This window comes from Bos javanicus, chromosome 24 (assembly GCF_032452875.1).
Source record: "Bos javanicus breed banteng chromosome 24, ARS-OSU_banteng_1.0, whole genome shotgun sequence".
NCBI lineage: Eukaryota > Metazoa > Chordata > Mammalia > Artiodactyla > Bovidae > Bos > Bos javanicus.
In genome coordinates, this window is record NC_083891.1 from 43,542,925 (window position 1) to 43,567,988 (window position 25,064).

General features: G+C 47.5%; 1 protein-coding gene across 1 annotated transcript; it reads left to right on the forward strand.

The window, feature by feature from the left end:
• Nucleotides 1-15,690: 15,690 nt before the first annotated feature.
• On the forward strand, nucleotides 15,691-20,069 carry MC5R (melanocortin 5 receptor). The gene has a single exon (XM_061400043.1). It carries the CDS (start codon nucleotides 16,102-16,104, stop codon nucleotides 17,077-17,079), a length of 978 nt encoding a protein of 325 aa, XP_061256027.1. The 5' UTR covers nucleotides 15,691-16,101; the 3' UTR covers nucleotides 17,080-20,069.
• The last annotated feature ends 4,995 nt before the right edge of the window (nucleotides 20,070-25,064 follow it).

Here is a 25,064-nt window from a genome sequence, read left to right on the forward strand (position 1 = left end):
CGTGTTCCTCCATCATAGCATTATGCTTTGTGCAATAGGATCTGGTGTCTCATCCCCACTTGAAGTTTGCATTTGCCATTTCAGAACCCCTAAGAGTTGTCAGCCCTGGCTTCTTGCATGACTCTTGCGAAACTGACACCAAAGTGAACTGTTGTCCTTGATTTATCACCACTTAGAAAACTTACCAGTTTTGATATATAGCAAAAAAATTTAAAAAGCAAAGCAGAGAATTTATACATACTCTTTTAAAAATCATTTCTTTCATGCATGGTTTTAAAAGACATTTCCTTCTGTGATTATCCAGAGTACTTGTTAAAAAACTGTTGTCTCTTAGTTTGTTTACATGTGTTGATTGTTCATCGTGTTAGAATAGCAGACATTTCAGCTATTAGGTAACACAGGTTACCTCATTTCTGTTCTTTCCACAATCTGTCCATCTCCAGCTGTTACCAGTTTACAAAAATGTGGTGGTCCACCGTAAGTTATTGGAGGAAATAAATAACAGCACTTCTGACTGGTGGCTGCCATTGGCCAGCTGAGGTTTGGTGACGGTGCTGGGAGGTGGGCTTGTGAGCTCTTTAGTATTACATCAGTTCTGGGGGGAAGTGCCAGAAAGTACTGTGATAGTTTGGTATAGAATGAAAAGCTTCTCTGTTATCATTGTCCTCATGTAGTGATCTCAGTGTATTCCAAGCAAGTAATAAGACATATTTTTAGCTGCCTCCTGCTCTCTCCATTCCATGGAAAATTTGGGTGGAATAATTTGTGGTGGCAAAGCCAAGTGGAAAAGAAGGATAAAAAGGAGCAGAGAGAGCTGGGTGGGCTCTGGAGTCTGAGCGAGCTGGTGTGTGCTCGGAGGTGCTCGGAGCCTCCCCGGAAGGTGTGGCGACCTGGCCATTGCACTTTGCGCGTTTATGACATTGCCTTCCCTGCTCTTCCTCCCTGACATCTCCTGCTGCAGCTAGTGGTGGGCAGTGACTGAAGAAGAACTCCCATCACCAGGGTAAAAGCTGATGGGACTTCCTACACACATTTGCAGTCTAAATATTTGGTGATTTTCCATCCAAGACATGAGGAAACTGTTAGGAGAGGGGGCTTTTCATTATCAGGCCAGTGATGTCAGGCGCTCATGGGAGTGACTGAAGGGTACTTTCAGACCTGCTATTAGGTTTGTCCTCTGAGAATGGAAGTAGAAATGAGGATCAGATACAGCCTCTGTGAAAAGTAGAAATGAGGATCAGATACAGCCTCTGTGGAAAGAAGTTGGGAAGAATGGACTGGGAACCTGGCTGGTTGTGTGTAACTAAGAGCAATCAAATGGAATTCTTTGGGCCTGGAATCTAGTAAAGCAAGGGCACCACATGGCCAGTGTGAAGGGGGAGAAACTGGCCATTTCCCACTGCACCAAAAGGGGAGTGTCCTGACCTGCGGCTACAGCAGCCTACCAGGTGGCAACCATGCCCTGAGGCCACCAGACCTCCACTCCAGTGTAACTCCCCAGAGAAATGTGCATCCAGGGAGAGAAGAATTGATTAGAGGCTGTGATGACTCTTGAGAGCTAGATTATCAGTGCAGGGTTTCCTACTCACCCCTCCCCAAACTTGGAATTCTGAGAAGTATGATTGCTGTCTACGTTCATGTTAATGGTATTTCTAGAGCATCAGAGCAAAGAGGTACAAGTGAGATGGGCTTGGAGGCAGGGTGTGATACGGGTCAGCACGGGAGAGACCGCAGGAGCGTTGTTGGCTGTCCAGCTCTGCACTCCCTTTAGCTCTTTTGGGAACTGATTCAGCCTGTCTTAGCTCATTGTCATTGTGTTGTTTGGTAAGTCTTCAAGTATCCTTCTAATGAGAATTTGGCTTCCTGTGCAAATCTTTGTACGGGGAAGAACTGCCAGTGTAAATATTCAAGCTACTGAGCATGACTTTTATGAACTGACTTTGTGTTGTCTACCTCTGCCTGAGGCCAGACCCGGGGAACGTGGCCCTGTAATCACAGTTATACCATAATGCCTGTGATACCTACTGTCCCTTTAGTCAAACAGGAAGCATGGGTGTATAATCACTACCTCCCTGGTCGACATCAAATGCTGCACATCTGATAGGAAGCTTCTTTGTTTGCCGCCCTCTGGCAACATTATTCCTGATTCTTTGAAGGTAGTTGATACAGTGGCTGCTACACACATTTATTTAGTGATAGACTTATTTCAGCAGATATACACGGGACTGGAGTTGGTTAACAGCCAGCTCTTCACCTCACATCCTTCTCTGTTCCCTTTAGCCTGGGCATGTATGCCTACTTCTCAGTTCAGTTCAGTCGCTCAGTCGTGTCCGACTCTTTGCGATCGCGTGAATCGCAGCACGCCAGGCCTCCCTGTCCATCACCAACTCCCGGACTTCACTCAGACTCACGTCCATCGAGTCAGTGATGCCATCCAGCCATCTCATCCTCTGTTGTCCCCTTCTCCTCTTGCCCCCAATCCCTCCAGCATCAGAGTCTTTTCCAATGAGTCAACTCTTCGCATGAGGTGGCCAGAGTACTGGAGTTTCAGCTTTAGCATCATTCCTTCCAAAGAAATCCCAGGACTGATCTTCAGAATGGACTGGTTGGATCTCCTTGCAGTCCAAGGGACTCTCCAGAGTCTTCTCCAACACCACAGTTCAAAAGCATCAATTCTTCGGCGCTCAGCTTTCTGCTCAGTCCAACCCTCACATCCATACGTGACCACTGGAAAAACCATAGCCTTGACTAGATGGACCTTTGTTGGCAAAGTAATGTCTCTGCTTTTGAATATGCTATCTAGGTTGGTCATAATGTTCCTTCCAAGACGTAAGTGTCTCTTAATTTCATGGCTGCACTCACCATCTGCAGTGATTTTGGAGCCCTCCAAAATAAAGTCTGCCACTATTTCCACTGTTACCCCATCTATTTCTCATGAAGTGATGGGACCAGATGCCATGATCTTCGTTTTCTGAATGTTGAGCTTTAAGCCAACTTTTTCACTCTCCTCTTTCACTTTCATCAAGAGGCTTTTGAGTTCCTCTTCACTTTCTGCCATAAGGGTGGTGTCATCTGCATATCTGAGATTATTGATACCTCTTCTGGCAATCTTGATTCCAGCTTGTGCTTCTTCCAGCCCAGCGTTTCTCATGATGTACTCTGCCTATATGTTAAATAAGCAGGGTGACAATATACAGCCTTGACGTACTCCTTTTCCTATTTGGAACCAGTCTGTTGTTCCATGTCCAGTTCTAACTGTTGCTTCCTGACCTGCATTTAGGTTTCTGCATTTAGGTATTTAGGAATACCAATCTCTTTCAGAATTTTCCAGTTTATTGTGATCCACACAGTCAAAGGCTTTGGCATAGTCAATAAAGCAGAAATAGATGTTTTTCTGGAACTCTCTTGCTTTTTCCATGATCCAGCAGATGTTGGCAGTTTGATCTCTGGTTCCTCTGCCTTTCTAAATCCAGCTTGAATTCTGGAAGTTCATGGTTCACATATTGCTGAAGCCTGGCTTGGAGAATTTTGAGCATTACTAGTGTGTGAGATGAGTGCAATTGTGCGGTAGTTTGAGCATTCTTTGGCATTGCCTTTCTTTGGGATTGGAATGAAAACTGACCTTTTCCAGTCCTGTGGCCACTGCTGAGTTTTCCAGATTTGCTAGCATATTGAGTGCAGCACATTCACAGCATCATCTTTCAGGATTTGAAATAGCTCAACTGGAATTCCACCTCCACTAGCTTTGTTCGTAGTGATGCTTTCTAAGGCCCACTTGACTTCACATTCCAGGATGTCTTGCTCTAGGTGAGTGATCATACCATCGTGATTATCTTGGTTGTGAAGATCTTTTTTGTACAGTTCTTCTGTGTATTCTTGCCACCTCTTCTTAATATCTTCTGCTTCTGTTAGGTCCATACCATTTCTGTCCCTTATTGTGCCCATCTTTGCATGAAATGTTCCCTTGGTATCTCTAATTTTGTTGAAGAGATCTCTAGTTTCTCCCATTCTGTTGTTTTCCTCTATTTCTTTGCATTGATTGCTGAGGAAGGCTTTCTTATCTCTTCTTGATATTCTTTGAAACTCTGCATTCAGATACTTACATCTTTCCTTTTCTCCTTTGTTTTTTGCTTCTCACTGCACTACTAAACAGGTATGGGGCACTCAGCAATACTCTCCCAGGCTGGCCTGGCAAGCCACAAATGGAAAACATGCATACAGTCAGCACCTATATCAAACAATGTTCCCAGCACCGTGGAAGTTCCTTTGTCCCTTTTAGTTGCTGCCTCCCATGGGTAACCACTGTCTGGACTTCCAAGAGCATGGGACAGTTTTGTCTGTTTGGGGACATTTTATGAATAGAATCAAACAATATATTTTCCTTTGTATTGGCTTATTTGCTCAACACTATGTAGATTTCTGTTGCATGTATTTGTACATGGTTGGTTTTCATGACTGCATAGTATTCCGTCACATGAATAAACCACATGTTATTTATCTAATGGATGTTTGGTTCATTCCCAGTTTGGAAATACTATTAACTCATTATTGACTGGGGGATTTTTGCAGAAACTAATAATGCCTGTGGCTGGCCAAAAATTAATTCTGTTATTTGACTAACACTTTATGGGTTATTACATTCAATATTTAAGCCTGACATACCTGTAAAGCCTTCTCCAGTATGGTGAGTTGTTTTTGTTTTTTTTTTCCCCACTTTCTGTATCAGAGTCAATCACTAAAGTTTTTTGTCTTTTTGTTGGTATAATGATCACATCATGTAAGTCAGAACTATATTCTGAAGAACTGTTATCTTCTGAGACACCAGTATATATGTCTCTTGAATAATCAAGCAAAGTATCTGCATAAAATTCACCAAAAAATTCTTCACTGAAAATTTAGCCACATGTCATTTTTGAAAATTTTCCCGGTAATAAACTTGCATTTATAGTACAAGGTTGAAACAAAAAACTGATGGAGCAAAATGTGAATGATAATGACAATCATAAGTTGTATGATGAATCCCTGATCAATTTTGAGCCCTGAAACGTTGCATGGTGATGTTAATTGTATCACTGTCTTAAAAACTTACTGATAAGTTCTGGGTCAATAACGTTTGGGTAACAAAAGACGTATTAATAAGTCTCTGGTCATTAACGTGTTAATAGTATTGCTTCAGGTGTTCTAGTCTGTGAACTTTGGGGCATGGGTACTCTTTGCCTCGGAGTGGAATTGCGGGGTCACTGTGCAGACACTGTGCTCAGCTTTGTTGGACTTGCCCCGCGGGTTTTCTAAGTTCCACTTGTCCCACTTTTTCCCCAACACTCAGTAGTGTCAGTCTTTTCATTTTTTTCTGGCAGGCACATAGCAGTGTGTCACTGGCTTTAGGTTTCACTTTAATGCTTCTTAATGAGATTGTGTATGGATTCATTACATATTCTAATGTATTGTCTGTAGATCATAAGATAAAGTCAAGCATGTATCTGCTGATACTTTCTTAAGTTGACCTGTATTTATACTTAAAAATGTCTGTTTTAATAAGCTTCCCTGGTGGCTCAGATGGTGAAGAATCTGCCTGCAATACAGGAGACCCGTGTTTGATCCCTGGGTTGGGAAGATCCTCTGGTGAAGGAAATGGCAACCCACTTCAATATTCTTGGCTGGAAAACTTTATGGACAGAGGAGCTTGGCAAGCTACAGTCCATGGAGTCACAAAGAATTGGACACAACTGAGTGACTATCATGCAAACCGCACACTCAATGAGACTGGGCACTTTTCATATGCTTGTTGGCCTTTGTCCTCTTGTGAAATGTCTGTTCAAGTTTTGCCCATTTTTCTATTGGGTGGACTGTCTTTTTTGTATATTCTGGATACAAGTCATTTGTTGAATGTATTGTGAGAATATATTTGGCAAAAAGCTCTTCTTTTTTGTTTTTAAATTGTGATATATGCCTTTATATTGAACACCACTTTCAGAGCTCATGTAGTATTTCATTTTATTCATCCATTTCATAATTGTTCATTTTTTAAGTCTGTTTTATGTATATTCATTCACTATCCAGGTTACAGGCAAGGGGCTGGAGATGCAGCACAGATTAAGGTAGACATCACTGCTTGCATGGAGTGTACACTCAGGCCAGCTTCACAGTCCCCATGACATTCCTTGATCTCACCTGTGGATGCTGCTTCCACTTCTGCTGGTGCCTCCCCCTGACCAAAGTAACCAGCAGTCCAAGTGCACAAGGGCCCATCAATGTGATTCGCACGTGTCCACCTCCTGATACAGCAGCTGGCAGGGGCTGAATGGATCTGCCCGTGTTGGAGGGTCTCATGTAGGGGTGTGAATCATCAATGGCTCAACACGGGGACAGTGCCACTGGCAGAAGCAGTCCTGGGAGATGCCCCTTGGAAAGTGAGCCCTGGAGGTCGCCATTAACCCCACCACAGAGCCTGTATATTCCAAGTGAAAAGCTCTGAGTTTTAATATACAATTTACTGATATTCTTTATAGTTGGCATTTTTTGTGTAAGAAATCTTTGTCTACTCCAAGATCGTGAGGGTGTCCTGTGTTTTCATCTAGTCTTTTTTGTTTTACCTTTCACTTTTAAATCAGAAATCTTACTGAGTTGATTTTTGCTAATAGTGTAAATTAGGATTTAGGGTATAAATTTTCTCTCAGATTTCTGGCTGACCCGGCATCATTGATTGAGAAAAACCATCCTTATGACACCAGTTTTCCACCTTTGTTATGTAATAGGTGATCATATATGTGTGTTTGTTTTTGGACTCTTCTGTTTCACTCATCAGTTTATATCTTTATAATGGTCTTAATAACAGGATAGGAGTTTCCTGGTGGCACAGTGGATAAGAATCTGCCTGCTGATGCAGGGTACACGGGCCAGGAAGATTCCACATGCCACCGAGCAACTTAGCCCATGAGCCACAGCTTCTGAGCTCATGAGCTGCAACTAAGCATGGGCGCCACATTTCCAGGCTGACCCTGGTGCTCAGAGGAGTTGGCTAGCCCCTGAGTTGCCTCAAGGGCACCTCCCCTAGCATGCTTGTATTAAGTCACTTCAGTTGTAACCAACTTTTAGTGACCCCATGAACTGTACCCAGCCCACTCCTCTGTCCATGGGATTCTCCAGGCATGAATACTGGAGTGGGTTGCCATTTTCTTCTCCAGGGGATCTTCCTGACCCAGGGACCAAACCCAGATCTGCATTGTAGGCAGATTCTTTACCATCTGAGCTACCAGGAAAGCCCTAACCCTAACCCCTTGTCTCCCCAGCCTCCAGCCCAGACTCCTGCAGCCTCCACCCTGCAATGGTGCCTCCTGTGGGGCCCAGGGTCTGCAGTGTGCAACACAGAAGAATCCCACTGGGCCTGATTCACACTCCCAGGGGACGTGGTGGGGCTGCCTCAGCCCTGGGCCCCTCCTACAACCCAGCACCAGGCTGTGGGCAGGACTCCCATTTGCCGAGAAAGGGCAGATCTTGAAATAGAGGATAAGACATAGATGTCTGTACTTTTATAGATCACCCATGAGACGGATACTCTACTCCGAGGATGCAGAGATTTTAATGTGAGGCGACGTTTGCTAAATATTACGCTTTTCTTCTTTCTTCCACTTCATCTCTATTTTCTGAAAATAGAAATTCATGTCAAGATGCTTCCTTGTTTAATTGTTTATCTCAAGGTCATTTACTCCACTAAAGGCTCAGTCACTTCATTTCAGTGGAGAAGGGCTGTCATTTTAAATCCCATTCACATGAATTAGAAGCTATTCATACACAGAGGTCGCTGCTGCTGTTTCTTAGAAACACAAAATTCTTTGAAAACAAACTGTTCAGAATAGCATAAAACATTTGAAGGAGAAAAGGAAGATCTCAATTCATCCCATTTACCTTTTCTTTATTAGAACCGAGTTTCTTCCATAAGTAGTTTTGGAGTTAGACTTCGAGAACTCTAGTGCCACCACCTCCTAATTGTGTGACCTTGGCCTATGAGTGGATAATACTGAACCTCAGCTTCCACACCTGTAAAATGGGGTAACACCTGTCTTATAGATATTACACATAAGGACACACACATTGTGTGCCTGGCAAATAACATGCATTCAATGCAGTTATCCCCAAATTTGACTGAGCCTAAGGCTAGAAGCTGGAGAAGGCAATGGCACCCCACTCCAGTACTCTTGTCTGGAAAACCCCATGGATGGAGGAGCCTGGAAGGCTGCAGTCCATGGGGTCCCTGAGGGTCGGACACGACTGAGCGACTTCACTTTCACTTTTCACTTTCATACATTGGAGAAGGAAGTGGCAACCCACTCCAGTATTCTTGCCTATAGAATCCCAGGGACGGGGGAGCCTGGTGGGCTCCCGTCTCTGGGGTCACACAGAGTCGGACACGACTGAAGCGACTTAGCAGCAGCAGCAGCAAAGCTAGAAGCTAATTAAAACCACAAAATCCTCCCAGAAGTTCTGATTGAGGTGCCTGCAACCTGTCCATAAGAAGCTCCACAGTAAATCTGATGCTGATGGTTCATAGACCGCTCTTTAGAAATGCTGTTGTAGATCCTAAGTTCCTTGAATGATAAGTCTTCAACTCCTCCACTTGATTAGACTCCCTACCCTGTGACCTCATCATATCCTATTTCTAAGGACTGTTTGTTTATATATAAAATTTTTTCATTTCCCTCCCTACATCCTAAACTAAATTTTTTCAGGTTTAGAAAGGGGATAAGGAAGAAATGTCAGCATAGTGTCTTCAGCATCCAGATTATAAACAGGAGAATTTTTTGTTATTTGGCAGCTGATGTCAGACCCCATTTTCTGAAATGACTTTTCTGAGAAGGAACTTACACAATGGCAGAGATTACTATGAAACATTTAAAGAATGCATTTCTTAGTGATTGAGCAGGATTCTGAAGTACTCACGGCCTAGAGGGGAGACCTGCACCAGGCAGTTCACAGTCAACCAGGAAGGTGTCAGACAGATGTCACACAGGTCAGAGGGCACAGCACCTGGTCCCAGAGGTTCCCAGCAAGAGGTGCTGGCCTGGATCTAAAAGGATGGATAGGAGTTCAGTGGCCACAGGAGGAGAGAAGGGAGGAATTTGGGGTAGCTGCTGCTTAGTCACTTCAGTAATGTCTGACTGTGTGACCCTATGGACTGTAGCCTACCAGGCTCCTCTGTCAATGGAATTCTCCAGGAACAGTACTGGAGTGGCTTGCCATGCCCTCCTACTTCAATACTATGCCTGGATCTAAACGAATGAATAAGAGTTCAGTGGCCACAGGAGGAGAAAAAGAAGGAATGTGGGGTAGAGGGAACCCCAAATTTCGTTTTATGAAACAGCAGTCCTATTGTGAAGCCTGAAGTAGCAGGCAGTGAAGAAGCCCTTCCTGAACAAAGCTGGTGAGGCAACTACATGAACAGGAAGGCAAGACTGAAAACCTGCAGATACCTCCTCCTAGAGCTTGTGGCTAATGTCCCAACAATCATCCAAGTGCCAGGCCGAGAATCTTGGAGAGATGTAACTAACGCCCTCTGACAGGAACACAGTGAGTTCAACCTGCTTATTAGGCTTTATACACTTCTAGAAGGAAAGGACTGTCTACTTGAGATTTCTGCTAAGATTCTTAGCTTTATACTGAATCAAAGGATGATTACTGAGTCCTTTTCAAAGGAAAAGTGCATAGGATTTGAAAAATAAGCTTCCCAAGAACTAACAGAACCTTGACTCACGCACTGAATGTGAGAACCCACAGACCCTGTCCTGGCAGCCCAAACAAACTTGACAAATAAAATTACCGCCGCCCCCTCCCCCCCGCCCAGCCCCACGTTGAATCCCTGAACCCCAAGCTGTCCCTTTCTTGCCTGTGGACACACAGGGGTGGGTGTGGCATTTTAAGTGTCTGGGCTCTGTAAGCTGTTGGCTCAGGGCTGCCTTGGTTTTGAGGCTTGATATTCAGGGGAGCATGGTCTGAGCATGAATTAACTAGATCGCAGGATCCTGGGTGATAAATTCCACCCAGGGATCTAAACGTCTCACCATGATTCACTGCTGTCGACTCAGCTCTCTCCCCTCCTGATCCTGTTTCACTCCTCACTGCGGCTGCTTCCATCTGCTGCTTGAAACCCTGTAGGCCTTCCTTCTGCTCTTAGAACGAGGCCCAAACCTTCCAGCCAACCACAGGACATGTCGTGACTGGCCCTCCCTCCCCCATGCTGGCCCTGGGGCTGGGAATCACCCCTCAAGTAGCAGCTAGCACCCCAACCAAGGGCCCCCCTCTGGCCCCATGGCTGGGCCCTGCCCCCTGCCCTCAGTGCCTTCCTCCGCCCCTTGGCTTCATGTTCTCCCTGCTGCTCTCCCATGGCCTCTTCAGTCCTGTCCCACCCGAGTTTCCACCTGTGGCATGTGACTGAGTCACAAGAAGACACCAGACTCTGTATGAAGCACAGATGTGGTGAAAAGCCTGGATTCAGGTCCTGCTTTCATCAATAGCTGTGTCACAGTCTCCTTTGAGCCTCGGTTTTCTTGTATGGAAGACAGTGCTAAAGATTTTGACTTCACATGTTGCTGGAGGATTTGCTGAGATTCTAGACCTGTGGACCAGTCACAGGCATTGTAGGCTCTCAACAAATGTTCATAGGAGATTTGGTGCTTGCTTCCTTAGGAGAAGAAATGGCAACCCACTCCAGTATCCTTGCTTGGAGAATCCCATGGACGGAGGAGCCTGGTAGGCTACGGTCCACGGGGTCGCAAAGAGTTGGACACGACTGAGCTACTTTTTACTTTACTTTTTTACTTACTTTACTAGAACTCCACTGTCTAGTGCTCATACCTAGTGTACAGGACTTGTGTGTATTTATAAACCTGGACTTTGGAGGAAGATCTGGGCTTAACAGCTGGTGGCATCATTTCTCAGCCCAGCAGTGCCAGAAAATCCACTCAGCTTCTCAGAGCCTCCAAGTCCACATCTGCAGAGAAGGTGACACGGAAACTGTTTCCCAGGGCTGCTGGGAGGGTCAGATGAGTTGATATATGAAAATGTTTTACACACCTTGGAGTTAAAAAAAAAATCTGTAACCCAACTTCTGTGAATACATGATGCTCTCTCCTGTGTCTCACCCAGGTAAGCTTTGCCTCTGTGGTTGGACTCACAATGGCGTCTAGGGAGCCTCAGCACAGAGATGGCATGTAGAAGAGTTTGCTGAAAATCAAACCCACAATGAGCTATCCCTTCACACCTGTTAGGATGACTGTCATCAAAAAGACAGGAGATAAATGCTGGCAAGAGTGTGGAGAAAAGGAACCCTTTGTTCACGCTTGGTGGGAATATAAATTGATGTAGCCACTGGGGAAAACAATGGAGATTCCTCAAAATATTAAAAAATAGAGCTACCATACAATCCAGCTTTCAAACTGTGGTGCTGGAGAAGCCTCCTGACAGTCCATTGGACTGCAAGGATATCAAATCAGTCAATCCTAAAGGAAATCAACCCTGAATATTCACTGGAAGGACTGTTGCTGAAGCTGAAGCTCCAATACTTTGGCCACCTGATGCCAAGAGCCAACTCATTGGAAAAGACCCTCATGTTGGGAAAGATTGAAGGCATGAGGAGAAGGGGGCAACAGAGGATGAGATGGTTGGATGGCATCATTAGATGGATGGACAGGAATCTGAGCAAACTTAGAGACAATGAAGAACAGGAAGCCTGACATGCTGCAGTCCATGCAGTCATAAAGAATCAGACACAACTTAGCAATTGAACAACAGCTCCTGGATTTTTATCCAAAAGAGATGAAATCAGTGTTACATAGAGACATCTGCACCCCCATGTTCAGTGCAGCATCACCCACAATAGCAAAGACATGGAAACAACCTGTGTTCATTGACAGATAAATGGAGAAAGAAAAATATTCCTCACACAGCGGAATAATATTCAGCCGTAATAATGAGATTTTGCCTTTTGTGACAACATGGATGGACTTGGAGGGTATTATACTAAATAAAATAAGTCAGAGAAAGAAAAATGCTACATGATCTCACTGATAAGGGGAAGCTAACAAAGCCAAAGTCATAGAAGTAGCATCAGTTGGTGGTTTCCAAGAGAAGGGGGTGGGGGAAATAGGGATGCTGATCAGAGTACAAACTTCTAGATGTAAGAAGAATAAGTTCTGGTGACTGTCATTAACAACACTGTACTGTATACTTGAAAGTTGTTAAGAGAGTAAGATCTTCAGTGTTATCAAAAGGTAATTAAACGACTTGATGGATATGTTAATACTTTACTGTGGTCATCATTTTGCAATATCTACATGTATCAAATCATCACCTTGTATGCTTTAGTTTACATAAGTCATGTGACAATAATATTTCAGTAAAGCTGGGGAAGCAGACTGATGCTGTGAGCCATGAACATGGACGCGTGCTGCCCAGACCCCTTCAAGGGAGGCCATGCCACCCAGCTGCAGGGGTGGTCAACAGCCTGTGCCGTGTCATTCCCTCCGTTGTGCCTGCCAGACCTCACACCTCTCCAGGGCTGGGGAAGGCTTCTGGTGACCCCTCCAGGCAGAGCAGAGAGGCTGTCTCACTCACCTCTCAGAGCTCTGAGTAGGGTTGACTGAGCTGTGGGCCCACTCTGTAGCCCAGCTGCCCCACCGCTCCCCTCCCACCCCGCCAGGTTCTGAGCCCAGGTGCTTCCTGATGGACCCTGTGGAGTAAACCCCCCAAGTCGGCATCTGGGAACCAGCTGTGCTGCAGGGCATCCAGCAGGTCCCACCCTTGGGCCTCATGGACTGCCCAAGTGTCTCCCCTGTGCCTTTGAATCGATGGTTGTCGCATTGTCCCTGCTTGGGCAACAAAACAGAAGGACACAGGATGCTTCACAGAGGAGGGGCCCCCCAGTGCAGTTGGTGCTCTCGGGGTGCCCTGTGTGTGGTGTGTATGCTGTTATGAGGGAGGAGCCAGGAGGCAAGAGCTTAGTCTACATTCTCTCAGCCCTGTTGGCATTGATGGGATCTCTCTCCTGCAAGAAAATGATAAATCCCACCTCATTCAAACTGGCTCAGAATAGGAAATAATTGAAATCTGTCCCCAGTTTACTTAACCAAGCCAGGGTAACCTGAATACCGAAACCTGATAAAGACAGAACAAAATAAGAATGCTGCACACCAAATTTAGCAGCACCAAAACAGTAGGAAACCAGTGACCACCGGGGCTGGTGTGGAGTGAGCCCCATGACTACAAGGGCCCCTCTGGTGGCATTTTCGTGCCGTCAATTTGAGCCCCAACTGTGCTCCTTTCCAGCACTGGGACCTTGGGTTTGCTGCTTTGTGAAATGGGGTGATGGGAGGACCCACTTCCTAAAGCTCCTGTTATGATGAAGGTAACTCATGTATATGTGTTATTCGCTCAGTTGTGTCTGACACATTGTGACCCCATGGACTGTAGCCCTCCAGGCTCCTCTGTCCATGGGATTTTCCAGCCAAGAATACTGGAGTGGGTTGTAATTTCCTTCTCCAGGGCATCTTCCCAACCCAGGGATCAAACCCACATCTCCTGTGTCTCCTGCATTGCCGGCAGATTCTTTACCCCCTGAGACATGGGGGAAGCCAATTCATGTACAGCACACACAAAGTCACCAGCACGCAAGCTGGGAGGGCTGCATCTATGGCAGCTGTGCTGTGTCATCTGGATGGTTAATGATCTTTAACAGAAGTCTCCACTTTTACCACTTTACTGGGAAGCCAAAATCTTCTGTAGAGCCCAAGCTATGGAGCATGAGAAACAAGTAAGGGAGGCTTGAATCATCCATTTTCTGTCAATCGTCCCTTTGTGTGTACACGGCTCCACTCTTACCATTCCATCCTGCAACCCTTGGCACAGCCGCAGGACACCAGTGTGTTGGTTCCAACGACTTGGTTGGAAAGGCCGTCTGGTCATATCTCTGACAGCAAAGCAGCCCCGGCTATTTCTACCAGGCCTGGTCCAGCAGGACTGCAGGTCAGTGTTCTAAGTCCCAGAGAAATTGGAGATCCAGAAGTTCTTGCCCAAGACCAGGATGTTTGGCAAAAGGAAAGTCACTTTTCCCTTTTTACTTGAGTATCAAAGAGGATGAGATGGTTGGATGGCGTCACTAATGCAATGGACATGAACTTGGGCAAACTTCAGGATATGGAGAAGGCAATGGCACCCCACTCCAGTACTCTTGCCTGGGAAATCTCATGGACGGAGGAGCCTGGTAGGCTGCAGTCCATGGGTCTCGAAGAGTCGGACACGACTGAACGACTTCATTTTCACTTTACACTTTCGTGCACTGGAGAAGGAAATGGCAACCCACTCCAGTGTTCTTGCCTGGAGAATCCCAGGGACGGGGGAGCCTGGTGGGCTGCCGTCTATGGGGTCGCACAGAGTTGGACACGACTGAAGCGACTTAGCAGCAGCAGCAGCAGCAGGATATGGTGAGGAATAGGGAAGCCTGGTGTGCTGCAGTCCATGGGGTCGTGAAGAGTCAGACACAACTTGGTGACTGAACAACAACAAAATTACATTTGTTGTCTTGGACCTGACCTGTCAGAGTCCTCACAGGAGGGCTAATCTTGGTCCCACAAGGGGTGGATCAGGCTCACAGCTGAGGGTCGCCACAGTCAATTCCAGAGAACAGCCATCAGGGGACCAGTGACTGGTGTCCTAGGCTGTCACAGGATCCCATAGTATTTCCATAGTTCAAAGAGGAAGAGACAAGCAGAGTCAAAAAGAACAACCTGCTGGAGAATACATTTGAACACACTTTGGGGGAAGGATTTTCCACAAACAGAAGGTGCAGGTGTCGGCCAGGAGAGGAAGGGCCCTGCTCTGACCACTAGGTGGTACCTCAGGCCGTGACTGGAGAGCAGGGACAGAAGGGGCGGCGGCGGGCAGGAGGCGGTCCTGCGAAGCTGCATAAAGGATGAGCCGCAGGGAGGCTGCAGTGCCTCTGCCACCCAGACCTCATCCTGCAGGGATGGCACTTCCCCCTGGTGCCCAGGCCGAGCCCTGGTCCCGAGTGCAGCCTCACGGCTGCTGTGCAAGAGGAGCCGTGCCAGGGAGACAAGGGAAACGGGTAAATAGCTGCGCTTTCTATTCGCTTCAAGTTGGCTTGAATGGATGCAAACCGTGCCTTACCTGCGTGTGGAGAAGAGCTGGCTGGGGACTCAAACGTCAGTGTGGTGGCCATTATCCCTGAAACCGAACTAGACAAATAACACATAGTGACTCTTGACAATGGAGGTGATGACAGAAATTGTGACTCTCTCCCTAGATATGCTCTGAGTTTGAGGGCAAAGAGAGTTTTGAATATAAATCACGGGAGAGGAATCGGGCAACAGAGGAGGAAAGTATCTTGCTCTAGTTCTTGGTAAATCTAAATGCCTCATTTCTTTGTACTTTGTTTCTGTGGAACTTATACAACTGTCTGTTAATCTGACTCCGTGGACTTTCAAACACAGAAGTTAGGGAGATTTTAATTCAGGGCTTCAATTTTAGTGTGTGTGTGAAACCTAAACTTATGAACTGAAGACAGTAACTTTTATTTGTGATTATATTCAAGTTAATTGATCACCTTGGTTACAACCTTAGTGACAACTGTAGGGAAGAATCCTCGGGGCTTAAGAATGAACAGGAGTTACCTGTCTGACTCTCTTGAGACCTGCAGGTCCTTCTGGACTCAGAGTCCACTCAGGAAATGTGGGGCAGTCACCGTGTGTGTGTGGAACCAGGAGACTGGAGAGGTTCTGCAAGTTGTGAGCTGTGGCACTTTTGAGAGTAAGCATGGGCACCAAGATGACAAGAACGAGACTCAAAGTGTCTTGTGCATGCTAAGGTGTCTGATGACTCTGCTAGGAGGGCTGTGGAAGGAGGAGAGAAGGGCAGAGGGGGCCTCACATTAGAGGGACGCTATTCCAGGATCCGGGATCCAGGACGCAGGCACACAGGGCATGTTGCTCATGGTGTGGTTGCTCTCCACATGCATGTACTTCTATAGACTGTTAACCCCTCTGGATCACGAATTAAAACCTGTTTTACAGTGATCTGCTGCTCAGAAGAGGAGCGATGAACTCCTCATTCCACCTGCACTTCTTGGATCTTGGGCTGAACACCACGGATGGCAACCTCTCAGGACTGAGTGTCCAGAATGCATCCTCACTATGTGAGGACATGGGCATTGCGGTGGAGGTGTTCCTGGCCCTGGGCCTCATCAGCCTGCTGGAGAACATCCTAGTCATCGGGGCCATCGTGAGGAACCGGAACCTGCACACCCCCATGTACTTCTTTGTGGGCAGTTTGGCAGTGGCCGACATGTTGGTGAGCTTGTCCAACTCCTGGGAGACCATCACCATCTACCTGCTCACCAACAAGCACCTGGTGATGGCCGATGCCTCCGTGCGGCACCTGGACAACGTGTTCGACTCCATGATCTGCATCTCCGTGGTGGCCTCCATGTGCAGCCTGCTGGCCATCGCTGTGGACCGCTATGTCACCATCTTCTGCGCCCTGCGCTACCAGCGCATCATGACGGGCCGGCGCTCGGGGGCCATCATCGGTGGCATCTGGGCCTTCTGCGCCAGCTGCGGCACGGTCTTCATTGTGTACTACGAGTCCACATATGTGGTCATCTGCCTCATCGCCATGTTCCTCACCATGCTGCTCCTCATGGCGTCTCTGTACACCCACATGTTCCTCCTGGCTCGAACCCACATCCGGCGCATCGCCACCCTGCCTGGGCACAGTTCCGTGCGGCAGAGGACTGGCGTGAAGGGCGCCATCACCCTGGCCATGCTGCTGGGCGTCTTCATCGTGTGCTGGGCCCCCTTCTTCCTCCACCTCATCCTGATGATTTCGTGTCCTCAGAACCTCTACTGCTCTTGCTTCATGTCTCACTTCAACATGTACCTCATCCTCATCATGTGTAACTCTGTGATTGACCCTCTGATATACGCCTTCCGCAGCCAAGAGATGCGGAAGACCTTTAAGGAGATTGTTTGTTTTCAGAGCTTCAGAACACCCTGTAGGTTCCCGAGCAGGTACTGAACTAAAAGTCCTTCTCTCTGCAGCTCTTCTCTCCTTCATCGCCCTTATGCCAAGGTGGGTTAGGAACAGTCGGAACTGGAAATTATACCATGCGTTCCCTTCATCTTTTCTCCACCTCAAATCTGTGTCTAAGAGGCAGCTTTTCCCTGATCGGCAGTCGTTGGGTCAAAGGTGCACGTGCCACTTCTCTGCCTTGAGAATGCCCGTGACAGTTTCTTACAGCCTGCTTTCCTCCTGCACTTTCTGCCGTTCCCACCCACTTCTGGGGTCCCCGGCACCCTCCATCTTCTGAGTGTGTCCTCAGGGAAGGTGACACTCCATGAGCAAGTCTAAGAATGATGAGCATGGCTGGACCTGGGAGAAAAGCTGTGAACACACTATGGTCCGTGATCACTTTCTGTCCCAGAAGCAGTTCCCTAACTTTTTGTGATGCCCCTGGGAGTTCGGCATGCTTTTTGGGGCAGAGTAGAGCGATTAGATTCTTTCCATTTGAAATTTTCTGTCTAATTGCTGTGGGAATTTTCCATAGCTCTCCTTTCCTGAACTCCTGGTTTCATGGCTTGTGTCCATGATTGTACAGGGATGACATTTCTTTAAGTATATTTCTGTCAATCATGTTTTTGCACTAATCCAGACAGAAAACCTCTTGCCAAACCTCTTGCCACAAACTTTCCCTTACATGGCATGAACATCTTTGTGACTCTTTCTTACTGTCTTATTCTGACTCGGTCCAGAGTTTCCAAATGAGTGTTTTGGGGGCATGCAGGGCCCCGAGGTACCTGCCATGAACACACCCCACAGTCAAGCTATCTTTGACCTTCTCTGACGGGGTCTGTCTTGGAGTCTGAAGCCCTGTCCCTGTACAGTCTGCAGTTTGCAGCCTGACTCCAGAAGTCCAGGTGCCCAGCGCTAGCCCCGCTAAGTCAAATCTTTTCCAGTGCAGAATGGACTAGGAAAGTGGAGTTCAGTCCTAACTCTGCCCCTAATGGGCTGCTGCTGCTGCTGCTAAGTCGCTTCAGTTGTGTCTGACTCTGTGCGACCCCATAGACGGCAGCCCACCAGGCTCCTCTGTCCATGGGATTCTCCAGGCAAGAACACTGGAGTGGGTTGTCATTTCCTCCTCCAATGCATGAAAGTGAAAAGTGAAAGTGAAGTTGCTCAGTGTGTCCGACTCTTCACGACCCCATGGACTGCAGCCTACCAGGCTCCTCCGTCCATGGGATTTTCCAGGCAAGAGTACTGGAGTGGGGTGCCATTAATGGGCAGTGTCACCTTAATCATCTCATTTCAGGTCGCATCTGTGCTGACCCCACAGGGCAGGCATGAAAAAGCGTGAGAACACTTGAAACTCGGAAAGCACCCTGCTGCTGCTAAGTCACTTCAGTCGTGTCCGACTCTGTGCGACCCCATAGACGGCAGCCCACTAGGCTCCTCCGTCCCTGGGATTCTCCAGGCAAGAATACTGGAGTGGGTTGCTATTTCCTTCTCCAGGAAAGCACCCTAGAGATTGTCTATTTATTTTAAAGGAAGGTTGCAGGTGGGTGGTGCTAGGAGAGGATGCAGAGGGCTGTCAAAGCAGTGGTCTGGAAGCCAGGAGGCCTGCCTGGCCACGGAGCAGATGTGGGCCTTGGGCATGGCTCTAACCTCTGTGTCCCAGGGCTCTCATCTGAATGGCTTGGTTCTTATGGCTCTGAATTCCATTCTCATCTTTGATGTTAATAGCTTCTCTTTTGTTGTGGATATTCACGTCTAGACTACCCCCAGTGAAGGAATATATGTAAACAAGCAGTGGCCCACTAGGGTCACAGAGTGGTGAGTGTGAGGGTCTCTTGGCCAGGAGACCTCCCTGGGCGCCATGCACAAGCACAACCTATAGACATGACCCCCACTCAGCAGCTCAGAGTCCTGGTACCAGCTCAAGTAGGAAAGTGCATAAAACCTATGAATCTTCTAGAAAGGGCAAATTAGCAGGCTGTTGACAGTTGATGTTTGAGGAGGCAACTAACCCTTCAAATGCGTCCTGTCCTTTTAGCTGACATTCCCATGTATACCCAGGGGCATGAGTGAGCTCCATATGACTTGCTGGGAACCACGGGTCTGAGTTATGTGGGTCACATCAGGATCCCCGGCTCCAGGAACACGGGCTTCTCGCTGCCCACCTTGCCTCGGGGGCCCTGTTGCCACAGCGGTTTCGGTGCTCGGCTGTTGTGTCGTTGTTGCTAACCAAATGTGTACTTAGCCTGCTGCCCGCCAGCACTCTCAGAGTGCTAACTGAGGTCACCACGGCCACGATCCCATAGGCAGATCACACTTTAGCCTTCGTGGTTTGCCCTGTGGCTCTGCTGAGGACTCACTCTCATCAGGCTGACTCGCTGCTCTGGGTGGATACTGGCTGCAGACAAGGTCTGACCTTCTCTACAAAGGTCCTTGAGGGAATGCTCAAAGGTCTTGTAATCTCGATATAGTAGTACAGAAATAGCCAAGTGCTCTGACGAGTCTTCACTTGGAAGAAGTATCGGGAATGCAGAGACTCAGTAAATATCTAAATGAGCCTGGAATCCCAGCCCACAGCCCCCAGACCAAAAAAATCCACAGAACTGTTGTACACTATTGTATATTAACTATTTCTGCTTTTGTAGCAACTTTATTTGATGTAAAAACATGTGTTCAAAAAAAGGTTAATAAAACGGAAAGACCAGACCACCCGTTTTAACTGGCCATTCTGACCTCTGATAATCAGAGGGTCTTGGGTCTTCTATTTGTCAGCAGCTGCTGCAAAATGAGGAGGGACGTTCACTGGTGAGGTGTGATGGTGTTTTCTTGACGGTATTTATCGCCTATAGGATGGTCATTTATCAGTTCAAAATTGTTTAACTCCTGGTAATAAAATAAAATTGTACATGTGACATTATATCCTGTCCAGAATTCTGTCTTTCAGGAAGTATTTTGGTGTTATTATCTGTTCTCAGTAGGGAGGTAGAGACAGTGCCATTCAGGGATCTCTGCCATTACAGTTTGGGGGCCATGAATTATTTCAAGACTTGTAGAAGCATTGTCCAAAGTCCAAGGTGCTACCTACAACTAAACATGAATTCAGGAGGCACGGATTGTGTGTGCTGTGGAACGAGGGCTGTGGCTGAGTTCTCACAGGTGGGTGGCAGGTGTATGTGGAGATTTCCAGGGAGGGAATAACTGTAAAATGGTAGGTAGTCTCTACATCGGGCCCAGATGTGGCTCCTCTTGATCTGGAGACCAATAAATTGAAAGGCCACCTTATCTGATATTTTTCCTAGTGTAACGATGGTGGGAGAGGGGCCACACAGACATGAACCCCTCCCAGGAGCAGTGAGTAGGAGACTCGGCCTCACCTGCCCAGGGCTCAGTGGCAGCCTGTGGCCAGTGCAGCCCCATTGTTCAGGGCCCACCTTGGCCTGTTTATTTCCCAGGCTTGCTGTACATCTCTCCTTTTTGCCCCCAAGACTTGTTCTTGCTCTCATCTTAAATATGTATGCTTGAGTCTATCCAACTCAGAGGGAGTCATGCTTTTAGTTTCTTTTTCCTGAGCCATTTTGCCCTGCTGAAATACTTACTGGATCTTTCTGATAAACTCTGAGGACTTTACGCTGATAGCTTCCTTGGAGCCACTCAGAGGATTTGTGATGGTGGTGAAAGCCACCCCTTGATTTAATCCTGTGCCACATCTGAGATTTAATTGATCTACTTATTCAACTTGCTTACTTTTACTTATTGAATCCAAAAAGCTGTATCTCCCCACTCTCAAGCCCCTGACTTCGGATTCTCCTGAAAAAAATTTTTTTAAAGATGGTTTTAGATGCATCATTGATGAATCATATTTGTTTATTTATACACATGTGGTAAATACACATGACATAAAACCTATCATCTTAACTATTTTCAGGCCAGCAGCTACAGGGTGTTGGGCGCATTCTCATTGTTGTGCTCTCATCTTGAGTCCCTTTCACTCCTGCTGGTATTCAGGTCACTGTCTCCATAGCTCATCTCCTTGGAGGATCTCATCAAATACAGCCAACTGTAGCCAGTGCACATGACCCCTATTCCCACCTGTCCTTGTATGACTGTGTAGATTATCCAAGGGCCACGCTCTCTGCCCCCACATAACAGGCACTGTCCTCCATACTCTCTGAACACCCATTTTTGGTTTTGATTCAGCCACTTTGAAGTAACAATTTCCATACTTATCTGGTGGGTCTAGGGCAGGAACTGAGATTTCACCTTTTGAATAACCTCTTAGATGCTGTTGGTCAAAGACTCCCACTTAGAGAACCAAGGTTATTCTGTAGAAGAAACAACTCCCAAGTCTCAGCATCTTAACAAAGGTTTAGTTTTCATCATGTTATGTATTGAGCACACATTAGCAAGGAGTCTCCTAGTTACTTGGGACATAGGACGATAGAAGCCCCATCCTGACACACAGATGTGAGTTCCTATTTCTGCTCACATGTTCACCATCTGTGACCCAACATCAAAGTGAGCTGGAGAAATCAACCCTACTATGGCACTGGAAGGGGTGAGCTGAACGGGGGTAAGCAGTACCTCTCACAAGGCCAGGAGTGTGGCTGGTCAGTGTCTTGCCCTCGAGAAGCTGACAGGCCAAGAACCACTCTAACAGGCCCTTGCAAGGGCAAGTGCACTCCGTGTAACTACAAATGAACTTGTGTAGCACAAAATTATACTGTGATGTATAACAGGAAATATGTATCTGTTTTTTTTTTTTTTTTTTTTGTCACCATTACTGGCACAGGGCTCTTGGAACCCTCAGAATTTACTAAGCCTTGAGTCTTTTGTTATGTTGATGAGGGGTGTGCTGTGATTCATGGGGTCGCAAAGAGTGGGACACGACTGAGCGACTGAAATGAACTGAACTGAAGGAGCTGGAATCATCTAAGAGGAATCAGTCACAGGTCAAAGGTTAGGACTTTCAGTCCCACCCCCTCTCCCACCATCAGGGAGGGGAAAGCAGCTGGAGATGGAGTTCAGCTGCCGAGGGCCACGGTTTAAATCAATCACTCCTGTGTCGGGAAGCCTCCATCACCCCCTAATGGACAGGGTTCTGAGAGCCTCTGGGATGCAGAACACCTGGAGACCTGGCGGCACCTGGAGGGCGTGGGAGCTCCACACCCCTCCCACACACCTTGCCCTCCTTGTCTCTTTGAGCTGCTGCCCTTGAGTCATAAGGGCACACTCTAGTAAGTAAAATGTGTCTGAGTTCTGTGTGACTTTCTAGAAAGGACAGCTGGAGTTCCCGCTGGTGTGTGACATGGGAGGGGCGCCGTCTCGGCTCAGAGGCTGCCCCCAGGCCCGTTGTGTCAGAAGTGGGCTGGTGCCCAGGACCCATAGGGTGCTGTGTGGAAACACATCTGTCTGTGGGGCCGGGCTGTGCATTCCCCTCAGCAGGACTGACTCCCACAGGTGGGTGTGGGGCCCTTGGGCGCGCAAGGGCCACGGCTGGAAGAGCCCCTGAGGGTTAGCGTCCTTTCACCTTCTGTTGTGTAAAAATTGAGGGAGGGAACACGAGAGCTAGTAAAGTCAGGGGAGGTGATCTGTGCGCAGGCATGTTCCATAAGGCCTTGCAGGATGGGGCGGGTCTGCACCGCTGTGGAGAAGAGGGGCCAAGGGATGGGGAGCTACTTGGGTTTATGGTGAAACAGCCTGACTAGATCTAGCCGAAGAGCTTCCCTGGTGGCTCAGGTGGTAAAGAGTCTGCCTGCAATGCGGGACACCCGGGTTTGGGAAGATCCCATGGAGAAGGAAATGGCAACCCACTCCAGTATTCTTGCCTGGGAAATCCTATGGGCAGAGGAGCCTGGCGGCTTACAATCCATGATCGAAAAGAGTCGGACACAACTGAGTGACTAACAAGAAGAAAAAAGAGCTGAGGGAATAAATTGGGATAGAAGAGGAAAGCCACTCAAGTGTGCTGGAAGTTATACAGGGGGGATTATGTGGGCCTTGAGGGCCAAGAAGTATCTATTTTACACTGTTTTACACTTGTCTCCCTAGGGAGACACTGAAAGTTTTTCTTTATCTTCTCTCTTTAAAAATACAGGGCTTGTCAATGAGTTTGAGGGCAAATTCAAGTGACTGCCAGGGGCAGTGGGGAGGGGAGGAGGCTGTCACAGTTGGGTGGGTGCGGCCCGAGGGCCTGGACTAGGTGTGAGCAGGAAGTCAGGCTGAAGGAGGGGTCTCTCTGTCTGATACCCAACTAACTACCAAGCTTTACATAGAGGGACTTGAATTCCAGTTTGCCATTATTGTTCCTATTACCTACCATAGGTTCCTTGAGATTTTGGCAAGGTTTATGGCCTCTGGGTTTCCCTGGTGGCTCAGACAGTAAAGAATCTGCCTGCAGTGTAGATCTGAGTTTGATCCCTAGGTTGGGAAGATCTCCTGGAGAAGGGAACAGCTACCCACTCCAGTGTTCTGGCCTGGAGAATTCCATGGACTGTATAGCCCATGGGGTTACAAAGAGTTGGAGACGACTGAGCAACTTTCACTTTCTGGCCTCTGATTGGGAGCGACTCTTAACTGTCCTTTCCCAGAGACCTTTCAGATCCCAACATCCTGCATCTGTCCCATCCCTTCTTATTCACCCTCCCCTCCTTTTTTCCTTGAATCACTGGGCTCACTTGGAGAACAAATGAACTTTCTAGTTCTAAGGAAAAGACAACTGTGTTTCCCACATGTGGGCTTTGTCCTTGGTAGTCACGTGTGCATTGGAGTGGAGGGTGTGATTCATGGAGGGAGCCTCATCCACAAGGGGCTTCTTGCTTCACTCTACAGCAGCCCTGACCACATGGGCAGAGCTGGACACAAATCACTGGGAATGACAGAGTAGAAAGCAGGCCTTACAGAAACATCCTCTCCCAACCTGTTCTCAGTACCTTTGTGAATTTCTTCCTGTTTATACTTTTTGGCGGTCATTTCCATGGATTTTCAGGAAGAAATGGAGATAGATACTTGAATGAGAAATCGATTTGAGCTGCATTTGTGGCTAGCAGGACTAGCTTCCTGTGCAAAGCAGAAAGGCAGGACACTGCCTAACTGTGGTTCTAGCACAAGCGCATGGCCATTCCCTGGATGAGAGTTTTGCCACCATGAAGTGGGACAGGAACCTTGCCTCATCCTGGCCCCTTGATCATGCTTCTGTTGGCCTCTTTCTTGTCTTGACTCCTGACTAGAGTGAGCAAAGCCATGGTCAGTTCAAAGACCATAATCCAGGGCAGAGGAGAGGGCAGGGTCCCTGAGGTGTCCCCTCCCCCAACAGTTCAGGGGTTAGTGGCCCTTCTAAAGTCAGCAGATGGCAGTGAACATGTCTCAGAATTGAAAGAAAGTGAAAAAGTGAAGTCTCTCAGTCGTGTTAGAGTATTTGCGACCCTGTGTTCTGTAGCCTACCAGGCTCCTCCGTCCATGGGATTGTCCAGGCAAGAATACTAGAGTGGGTTGCCATTTCCTTCTCCAGGGGATCTTCCCGATCCAGGGATTGAACCCAGGTTCCCCGCATCACCGGCAGACGCTTTAACCTCTGAGCCACCAGGGAAGCCTACGGTTCCACTTTTCATCCCACCCTCTGACCAGCAGGTCAAGGAGCTAAAGTAAACCCCAGGGGAGTTCTTCGGAAGCCTCAGTGCTCCAAAGTTGCTCAAAAATAGAGTGCAAATGGCAGTGCTCTTTGTCTTTTAAAGAGTTGTCTTTTTTTTTTAATCCCCAATCACCTTAAATAAGAGTTAAACATTACCATTCTTACCCAAGAAGGGGCAGAAGCCCGGAGAGAGAGATACAAGCTGAAGCAGGAGTGGGATGGGTGGCGGCCAAGGGCAGAGCCAGGCGGCAGGTATGCTGGGAAGGGGGAAGGCTGCCCTGGGACCCTGGGTTCGAAGCTGATGAAGGAGCTCCTGGTCTCCTCTGACAAACATTTGCCCTGTTCTCTTGCACTTCTGTCTCTT